Genomic DNA, 11,070 nt, shown 5'->3' with positions numbered 1-11,070 from the left:
GTAATCTGGTGCTACTTTTTGTGGATTTGAAGGCGGCGTTCGACTCGGTAGATAGGGTGAAATTGGGAGAGAGTATGAGGAAGAGAGGGGTAAGAGAGGGACTTGTAGGAAGATGTGAAGAGATATTGAAGGAGACGGTTGGAAGGGTGAGGGTAGGAGATGAGTACGGGGAGAAGTTTTGGACAGTAAAAGGTGTGAGACAGGGGTGCCCGCTAAGCCCGTTGTTGTTCATCTTGCTGTTGGCGGACTTGGACGAGGAACTAGCGAAGGGTTGTTGGGGAGGGGTAGAGCTGGACGGGGGCGGGAAGGTATACTCGTTAGCGTACGCGGACGACTTGGTTTTGCTGGCGAGGGGGGAAGAGGAAATGAAGGGGATGATAGGGAAATTTGAGAGGTATATTGAGGGAAAAGGGCTGGAGGTGAATACGGAAAAAACGAAAGTGATGAGGTGTAGGGCAGGGAGAGGTAGCAGAAAGAAAACGAAGTGGTGGTGGAAGGGAAAAGAAATAGAGGAAGTGACGAGGTACAAGTATCTAGGGTATGTGGTGAGGGCGGACGGAGACCAAAGGGATCACGTGGAGGAGAGGGTGGAAAAGGCGGCAAAAGCAATGGGACAGGTATGGGGTATTGGAAAGGGGAGATTTAGGAATGACTGGGGTAGAAGGTTATGGTTATTTGATAAGATGGCCGGTGGTAAGTTATGGAGTGGAGATCTGGGAATGGGCAGCGAGGGAGGGGGCGGAGCGACTACACGAGAGGTATATGAGGTGGGTGCTAGGGGTGTCAAGGAGGGTGCCAGGTTATCTGGTAAGAAAGGAGTTGCAGAGGGATGCGTTGGAAGGGAGGGCGGGGTTAAGGGCATGGGGCTATGAAAAGAAGGTAGAATAGGGAGGAGGATTAGAGCTGGTGAGGAGATGCAGAGAGGAGATAAGGAAGAGAGCACGGGCAGGTAGGGGTGGAGAAGGATGGGAAGATGAGAGGAGAAAATTTTATGAGGGAAGAGGGTGGAATGCGGTGGAGGTGGAGAGGAAGTGGGCGGCGGGTGAGATGAGAGGAGAAGAGATGGTTAGGTTGGAAAAGAAAAGGCAGGACGAGGAAAGGTGGAAAAAGGTGATAGAGGCGAAGGGAAATAAGGAGTACAAGTTTATAAAAGAAAAGGGGGTGCCGGGCTATTTGAAGAAAGGGGGGGTGGAAGAGAGTTGGCAGAGTGGCGAGGTTCAGGCTGGGTGAGGAGATGAGAGGGACCTGTACTGGGAGAAGGAGGAGGAAAGAAGGTGTAGGATGTGCGGGGTGCAGGAGGAAACTTGGGAGCACGTATGGGAAGTATGCACAGCATGGGGCAGGGAAAGAGGATGGCAGAAGGCAAGGGAGGAGGTGCTAGGAGATGAAGGTTTAGGGGAAAGTTGGATGGTAGAAATAGAAAGGTGGAGAGGAAAATTGGGGGAAAAATTGGGAGAAGGAGCAGAGAGGGTGGAGCGGGATACGGGAGGAGCAGGGGGGGAAGAATGGGAAGGATAGTAGTGTTGGTGCGGCGGAAACGGAGGTCGTAAGACGAACGAATGGTGGTATGGAAGGATGAAGTGGGTCTCTCTCTCTCTCGATGTATGGGTGTCTGGTGTTCTGTATGTAAGATAATTATAGATTATAAGTGTAGATAATTATAGTTTATAGACGTTTGTGAGCGGAGCGGGACTCCGCGCTGTACCTCGCAAGGGAAATAAACAGCTTATATATATATTTATGTCGAACTGAAATAACGATTGATTTCCCATTCGTTATTTATTTCGTATCAAATAAAGATTGATTTTTCATTCATTATTTATTTTGATCTCAAATAACGATTGATTTTCCATTCGTTATTTATTTTGATCTCAAATAACGATTGATTTTCCATTCGTTATTTATTTTGATCTCAAATAACGATTGATTTTCCATTCGTTATTTATTTTGATCTCAAATAACGATTGATTTTCCATTCGTTATTTATTTTGATCTCAAATAACGATTGATTTTCCATTCGTTATTTATTTTGATCTCAAATAACGATTGATTTTCCATTCGTTATTTATTTTGATCTCAAATAACGATTGATTTTCCATTCGTTATTTATTTTGATCTCAAATAACGATTGATTTTCCATTCGTTATTTATTTTGATCTCAAATAACGATTGATTTTCCATTCGTTATTTATTTTGATCTCAAATAACGATTGATTTTCCATTCGTTATTTATTTTGATCTCAAATAACGATTGATTTTCCATTCGTTATTTATTTTGATCTCAAATAACGATTGATTTTCCATTCGTTATTTATTTTGATCTCAAATAACGATTGATTTTCCATTCGTTATTTATTTTGATCTCAAATAACGATTGATTTTCCATTCGTTATTTATTTTGATCTCAAATAACGATTGATTTTTCATTCATTATTTATTTTGATCCCAAATAACGATTGATTTTTCATTCCTTATTTATTTCGTGTCAAATAAAGATTGATTTTCCATTCGTTATTTATTTTGATCTCAAATAACGATTGATTTTCCATTCATTATTTATTTCGTATCAAATAACGATTGATTTTTCATTAATTATTTATTTCGTGTCAAATAAAGATTGATTTTTCATTCATTATTTATTTAGATTAATAAATACAGCATTTATCACTTCAGATGAGTCACTTCGAGTCGGGTATTTATAGATCCCCAAAAAATACTTTTACGGCACAATTATAAGTCGCGCATACTACATTTACTGGATAATGAGGCTTTTTGATTCGTGCTATCCTGGGAATCCTGGAACATGGTAGAATTGCGGTGGCGGGTGAAGTCGTATTTTGTGAATGAAAAAAAAAAAATTAAAAAACTGGCACGCCAAGTTTTTGTACGCCGTCTCAGTGTACTAGCTCGGTTGATAAATGTGATTAAATGCGGTGTCTTTTTTTGTATTTTTTTATCACCATTATTTGCGTAATATTTACTACACTCCATATATTTGCATACGACGTATACAACTGGGCACATATGATCTGATTTTTTTGGACGTTAGTTTGCTCATCTTACTGATTTTGCTCTACTAGAAATTTTCTCGGAAACCTTTCACAGTAGACCGTGTTTGCGGGGCAGCAAAAAATGTAAATAGCTTATATACCGTCATACCTTTCGTATGAACGCTTTGTACGCTCATACTGCTTTTTATTTTACCAGTTGCGTACGATTCGCGTAGTGAGACGTAGTGTTTCCATGATCGCGAGAGATCTTTAACGTGAATTCGAAAAAATGGCAAATTTACCACCCACAACATCAAGTAGTGTTGCCCAGTTAGAGTCTATTAAACTATTAAATTTTTGAAATGCTGCAAGCACGGGATCGCTGGTACATGCATACACACTCGCATGTATACGCCACACGCTTGTACACACGTACACACACTCGCACATACTAGCACACACTCGCATACAATTGCACACTCTCGCAAATATTTGCAGACTTTAGTGAGATTGAAAGTTGACCGATGATTAAAAAATTGTTAACTGTAGTTGTGTAGTGGCAATAGACAATTTCCCTTCAAACCGTTCACCATTACTGCTGGAAAATCAATCGTTATTTGAGCTCGAAATAAATAATGAATGGAAAATCAATCTTTATTTGACACGAAATAAATAACTAATGGAAAATCAATCGTTATTTGATATCAAAATAAATAATAAATGAAAAATCAATCTTTGTTTGACACGAAATAAATAAGGAATGAAAAATCAATCGTTATTTGGGATTGAAATAAATAATGAATGAAAAATCAATCGTTATTTGAGATCGAAATAAATAACGAATGGAAAATCAATCTTTATTTGAGATCAAAATAAATAATGAATGAAAAATCAATCGTTATTTGGGATCGAAATAAATAAGGAATGAAAAATCATTTGTATTTTAACCCGGTATTTAAATACGTTTTCATTCGAATGCGCCCATTCCTGGTCCCGAGTCCAGGCGTCTCGTATAAGAGTCTCTCACAGAATTTCAACATGAGTCCGCATAAGCCCCTCTCACTCGCAGTTAGTGGAGTCCCAGAGATAGTCTGCACTGCGTATAAGAGTGTCTCACTGACTTCCAGCGCGAGTCGCCCATAAAACCCTCTCACTCGCTGCCAGCGGTGGCCTAGCGCGTAATAATTGCACCGATTTGGAATCATATAAAGAACGATTATAGTTTATTGGAGTTGGTATAATGTAAATACGAAGGTAACACAAATCTAATGGTAGAAGGCACAATGATACTAATTATTCACGACTATGGAAAACGCTCCAGGACTTCAGTCTTAACTAGGAACTTTGCGAGTGACCGCTGTGGCTCACAGGGTGTGTCTCATGGCTCTTATCTTAACGCGTTATTCATAGAATTAGCATTCGCCTAATGCTGACTTTGCGTCTGGAGATTAACTATACGGTGAATCCTATCATGGGGCATAACAATGTATAGGTAATGATGTAGATTGAAACGTTTGCAAAACGTCGACACGAAGCTGAACACAGACGCGGCTTCTATCCGGAAACCATGAGTATTAAGAGTGCACAATATTACACGGGTGCGAGACTGTTAATAAGACTGCTCAACTTCTACCCTAATAGTATGCTCCCACCTTTGGATGTTTAATTATCAATCAAACGTCTAAATTACATGGCTGTAATGTCTACGGAGAAATAGAATTAGATACGAATTATTTATTATTATTTATAATGTAAGATCAAATTAGTTTGGGGTAAGTTTGAATGCTAAAATAATGAGCACTCATAACTGTATAGCTCAAAATAGGTTTAAACAACTATTAGTATCATTACCACTCGTTTGGTTTACAATTCATTTTTGTCGAACTGAATCTATGCGCATCTGGGCAGCAATCTGTTTATACTACATCCATAGCGGAAAAGAATGTAATTGAGACTTTGAATCCTACTTGGACGTTCAAAACTGTTAACATATTATCAGGGTGTAGAAGTTGAACAGCCATTTCAAATATTCATAATATAATATTTTTTGCTTTGTACTGTTATACCTTGACAGCTTTCGCTCTATAGTTATAGAAAATATCCATATCGAGTTCTCTACAATGATGATAAAATGGAGAGACCCATAAAGTTGACCCAGCATCCAGCGTACATTGAATTCATGTCCATATATGGACATGCAGAGTCTATTACCACACACCTAGAGCGCGCAACCTCGTAAATACCGGTACTGGGGTTATTCGTTAGGATCAGTTCAATAGTGATTCAGTCCTATACTGATGACAGGACCAAGTTCTATTGTCAACCATTGTTAAACAAACATTGATGAAATAAACTCAATAAGTTTATTTCAAACAATCATATAAACACCCTGTCACGGCACGACAGTACCATCCAGCAAATATTAAGAGTGTGTTATTCCATGGGTGCTTTGTACAAAAACATCACAAATTTAACTCTTAATAACTCATAGACTGTCCATTGTTCAGAGTTGTAGCAATGTTAACTTGTGATAAAGAATTCATGAACAATAAAATATCATAGAAGCAGCTAAATGCGTCAAAAACTAGTATCTCATAATAACTGTGCGGAGTCCTTTCAACAAAATCGGCTGTTTGCTAAGAATTTATGATACGGCCCATGTATAAATTATTCCTTTTTTTGCAATGGGCGTTGCATAAAATATTTTTACACGATCATGTGTGATCATGCCAACAAATTAAAATATCTTATTGATAAACCTTATAAAGAAATATAAGGTAGGCAAAAACAGTCAATGTTTCGCTTACCCGTAAATACATGAGACATCAATTACGACATCTATCATATCGCAACAAAGTTCATAACTTTGCATGTCAACGGGTGAACTATCCGTTGCTATATATATTTTCGACACGACATCAAATAGAAATGCTTTTTCTATCGCTGAATTCTGAAATAGCAAGGCAAAAAAAATCTGCGTTTTTACAACATTCATAATAATACATGCATAAATGTGTGTGGGACTGAGTACTTACTGAAATAAGTATATTGAGCAGATTTTCTAGTGTAGGCAACTGAGGTATCAATTTCTGTACAACTTTGCTGAATGCCTCAAATATACTATGGTCATAAATAGATGTTAAATGAAAACTTAAATGTATTTGATCGTAACCTAAAAGAATTAAACAAATTTGAGATATACCATTTACTAGATAATATTCTATACAAATTTTACTACGTGTAATTTTTTATTTATTATGATGCTTGTCAAATATTACATTTTTTAAAGAATTAAATAAATAAATTTAGGCAGACTGTGCAAAACGTTGATCAAAATAGGGACAAAAATGGCATTACTTTTAATAATAATTTATCTGAACAAAATACATCTCTTAAAGTCAATACACTAACATTTCAAGATGAAATTTGAAAGTAATGTTGCATTTAAATTGCTATTCAGTTTTAATAATATTATTAAAACCTAATATTTGGATACACATTTTCGTTCGCCAAGCCCTAGCGTATCAAAAAAAAAGGGGGAGGGGGGATTTACGTCCAATAACTACATCCAAATTGATAACCCATAATGGCGCACTCTGTCAAACTATTGATAGGTACGGTAGGATTAGATGGTTATTACCCCTAGGACATACCCCAAAACAAGATGCCAATATCAAAGGAAAATAAAAAAAAAACAATAGTAAGATTGATAGTTTTCAGACTTTCACGACCATTATTCGTATTAATTGTAATGTTAGCGTAACGTCTGCAAGTGAAAATACTCGACGTGGATCAAACCCGAAAGCCAATTATAACGAAACAAGAATATAGTTATTACTTTAAAAAAAAAAAAAACTGAAACAAGATAATATGAAATATTAAAATCTGTAAGATTTCTTTCCTCAAAGTTCATGATTTAATTTATTGTTGAATATTAAAACAAAAAATATTAATTATTCTTTACCAGAATCAGCAAGGTCGTCATTTGCTCTTGTATGTATATCCCTCTGAGTTTCCATCTTATAATCATCTGATAAACCATCTACTTTATGTATAAACACTTCAAATTTAATAGTTTGATTTACTTTATAAGCTTTCGTTACAGTCATATGTAACTTGTTGAGAGCATCCATATAGTCATCCTGAGCGTCAATGACAAAAACCAAAGCTCCACAACCACCAAAAATCATATCGCTGTCAAATGTTGGATCAAAAAAATCGATCTGTCCCGGGAAATCCCAAATTTGAAATTGTACAAAACTTGAATTACTAATGTCATCTTTAATAATTTTGTTAGTACTTTCTAAGAAAAGAGTTTCATTTGGGGACATTTTATGGAAAACAACTTTCTGTATTGATGATTTTCCACTCCTGAGAACAAAAAGTAAATCGATTTATTTCCATTTTCAGTCTACGAATTGCATGTGTTTTTTTGATAGATCGAAAACGATTAAGTGACTAGAAAGGCACACAAGCTACTGCAAAAAATGTTTATTACAAAGAATGCATTTGCATGGTTTTGCACAAAATACGTTTTATTTTTCTATTTTAGCATATATTTACGTTATTTTATGGGAAACCACATGATTTGCTAATATTACATTCCTTGCTAACTTTCAAAAAAACACATTAAACTCTTTGGATTGACTATAAGAAAATAAACTGTTTGATATTTATGTAAATATCATAATCATGGTAAATGAGAACCCTCATACAATTCCTTAACACATTCCGTGCCGCGTATACGTAGAAAGTAACAAAAACAGGTTTGGCACAGAACGTGTCAAAAGAATGAAAATAAAATATTATAAAATAGAACTTAAAAGATATTTCATTAATGAAATCTTCATATTATATATGTATGTATTAAGATCTATCATCTCAGATCAACATTTTTTAAATGCTATCACCCAAACAACTTTTAGAATAGGAAACAAGTTTCCAATCAAAGGAGAATACTAAATTTGAATAGAAGTCCTAAACTAACAGTTTTCTGGTTCGATACATAAAAAAATGTTGATTTGAAACGGCACACCTTAATATATATATATGACAAACATGATTCAGTAGGGAAAAAACCTTCGAAGTCCCATTAGAAGTATTCTAGGTTTTTGTTCTCCAGCCAATAGACCTGCAGGTCCATCTCCTTCGCCATCAAATGTAGTATATCCAAAGTCTTTTGGAAAGGAACCAACATCGTAACCAGCTTGGTACTGATCATCATCATCCTGTATAAGAAATTCATGGATAAAACAATGTTTGCAAAGTATTAGGGGTATGCACATGTAATGTCATGTCTTCCAATTATTGAAAAGCAATATCACTTATAGGTTCCCCTAATACTACGATGCTATTACAGCTTTGCCAAATTAGTCATACTAGTTGAAAAACCACTTTCAGTTGGTCAAAATTGGTTGTTATAAAAACTATTGCTACTGAGAAGCTTAATTTTTAATTATACAACTCATAAAACTGATCTGAAGAGTTTTACATATATATTATTGCTCTTATCAAAGTTCATAGTAAGTAAAGTATCTATAATTCTTATAGCATTTGCAGCAAGTAACATTTTGTATGGTTTTTATTAAAAAACTAGTACTATAATAATATAAATGTTTTAAAACCTGCTTAAATCCAGTTAAAATTTCAAACAGGCTATATTTCAAACAGTTCTAAATTTCAAACAGTTCTATAAATGAGAAATTTGTTGTAATATTTTACTCAAACTCAACATATATAACTATAGTTGATCCATGAGTTCAATATATTTTAAGAGTTCATAAACAATGCAATCTTTAACAAATCACACGTGGATTTCTACAAAATTCTAGAAATATAAGCAAATATAAAAAAAATATATAATTCACTGTAAGAAAAATTCTATGAAGAGTCACATGTAGATTGCCAAAAACTTTATTGTTTTTGATCTGTCAACAAACGAAATTGAACTCGTAGACCAACTATGTTAATTAATGACAAAAATAACTCAGGATATGCTTAATCTTAAATCTTTTAAAGAAGAAAAATTGAAAGGTATAAGAAAAATTTATTTGTAAATTTTTCTATCTTTTTGTATTGTATAAAGAAATTACATTTATAATATAGTCATAATATCTTAACAAAAAAATCATAGTGTTTGGTAAATCATAGAAACAATAAATTAAACCTAGCTTTATATACTTATACATTTAATAACTGCTGTACAAGATATCAACTAGAGGTACTAAGTTAAAGAATAAATCCTAATTATCTTTTACCTTTAACTACACTGGTCTGACCTTAGAAATATACTTCACAAGACAAGGTCTGTGAGATCTTTATCTGTGGAACTAGATTGTGATGCTATTACAACAAATAGAATAAACTCAAATATAGACACCACTCTCCTTTTAGTTTGAACAAATTTAATGACCAAGCATCAAGTACTAATTATTTAATAGATTTTTTTAATTCATTATAAATGTGCATACAGACAAATTTGGCAAGAGGGTTAAATATAAAATTGATGAGTTCTTTGAGTCTACACGTGTGTAGTTGTCAAGAAGAAGAGTGAAGATATATTAAACACAACTTCTGTTCCATTACATATATTAATTAAAGATGACTTTTGGACAATATGTCTTCCCTGCATAGTTAAAAATTTAAGAAATGCGACAATAATCGTAAATATCTACTAACAGCTATACAATTAAGTAATAAGGATTTATTGTTCTGCTAACTTCAAAAGAAAATTGCAACACTACAAAAATAATGTATTTCCATTCTATTAACGTCAAATTTCTCTTCATGTAAACAATTACTAAACAAATCAATTTTGCTAATATAGTTATCATAAAGGTTCACTTGTTATTTTCACTTACCATGGTAAACTTTAATATTTTTTTGGCAGAATAAAATTATTTCCTAATGACACTCTCCTGTTAGTAAAAAAAATGTGGAGAATACAAAGAAATTCTTCCAGTCTGTTTGGTAATATTTTCTCGTGAATTTGCCAGAAGTAAAATTATGTTTATAAATTTCACGAGATTTTAATTCCAGCACATTCGTGCAAGCATACGCAAGCCACCGCAAGGTATGTGTGAACTTAGCCGTGCAATTTTCCTTTTTTGAACTTTGGTGTTTTTTATTATTTTGGTAAATTAATTAAAAACTTTGGTGGTGAGCCATTTTTTAATCGACATACAGTATGCAGAGATGAGTACTTAATTAATCAAAGTTTACCAGTGAAGTTAGCCGAACAAATTATTTTTTCAACGAATTCAATTTTCAAGGGGATCAATAGATTGGAAATCGTTTGGTGGGCACGAATATTATAATTAAAACATTTGGTGGTCCTTAGTTTCGCAAAAAAAAACCTTCCTTCCTTCCTTTCCTTATGGCTGTATCCCCAATGGAGGACATGTGCCAGTAACTGGTCCTAATAACAGAGATGAGTAGGGAGATTGCCAATGAGCCTGTTTTTGGTGGTCTCAATTTTTCTCTGGTTTCGGCGCGCCGCCTTAACGGAGGGCCCTCGAAGCAGTTCCACGTTTTTGATTGGTCGTGTATATATAGTAATACTACGCGTGATAATCTGGAGCTGTGTTTTGGCGCGTCGACGCGCCACGTGAACGAGCTCTCGAACTAGTTCCACGTTTTTGATTGGTCGAATGAATTCGTGTGTTCCTCGAGATCCACGATTTTAAACCGGGTGAACACTCAAATAGGGAGACTTGTATCCACCTTCTTTTTTTACAGGATATTACATAAACCGTAGTAATAAGGTAGTCAATACTCTTAATATCCATATGAAGCTCTGGAAATAATAGAGTAAGCAAATAAAACTTAAAAAAAACTATCGAACGTGGGTAACTACACAAATATAAGTTTGCTAAATAATATACCACAATGACTCGGTAGCACACGTGCTTGCTGCTGAGTTAACGTCCGAGAGTCTCGGGTTCGAAACTAACGTCTGTCTTACCTCTCTTTTCTTTTAATTATCAACTATGCTTATTGGTTTACCTAATTAACTGAAGTTTCATGAAATACATGATAATATTAATCTACAAATATTGTATTATATTACATCGTATACATC

At 34.7% G+C, this 11,070-nt stretch overlaps 1 protein-coding gene across 3 annotated transcripts in view; it reads right to left on the bottom strand.

The window, feature by feature from the left end:
• Window positions 1-10,186, bottom strand: part of LOC107269529 (ras-related GTP-binding protein C) — a 54,070-nt gene extending 43,884 nt beyond the window's left edge. For 2 of the 3 annotated variants that reach the window (XM_015743467.2, XM_015743469.2), the window contains exons 1-5: window positions 9,851-10,186; window positions 8,070-8,218; window positions 6,955-7,361; window positions 6,026-6,162; window positions 5,798-5,940 (exon numbers count right to left, since the gene is read on the bottom strand). In XM_015743467.2, coding sequence (XP_015598953.1) covers window positions 5,798-5,940; window positions 6,026-6,162; window positions 6,955-7,361; window positions 8,070-8,218; window positions 9,851-9,853 — 839 coding nt within the window. In that variant the 5' untranslated portion in view covers window positions 9,854-10,186. Of the gene's footprint in view, window positions 1-5,797; window positions 5,941-6,025; window positions 6,163-6,954; window positions 7,362-8,048; window positions 8,219-9,850 lie in introns of those variants that run through there. The other variant, XM_015743468.2, reaches the window with a different exon arrangement.
• Between the last annotated feature and the right edge of the window lie 884 nt (window positions 10,187-11,070).

The sequence above is a fragment of the Cephus cinctus genome, unplaced genomic scaffold (assembly GCF_000341935.2).
Source record: "Cephus cinctus unplaced genomic scaffold, Ccin1 Ccin1_scaffold0667, whole genome shotgun sequence".
NCBI lineage: Eukaryota > Metazoa > Arthropoda > Insecta > Hymenoptera > Cephidae > Cephus > Cephus cinctus.
Note: the sequence above shows the minus strand (reverse complement) of the source record. Positions and strands in the feature narration are given on the sequence as shown.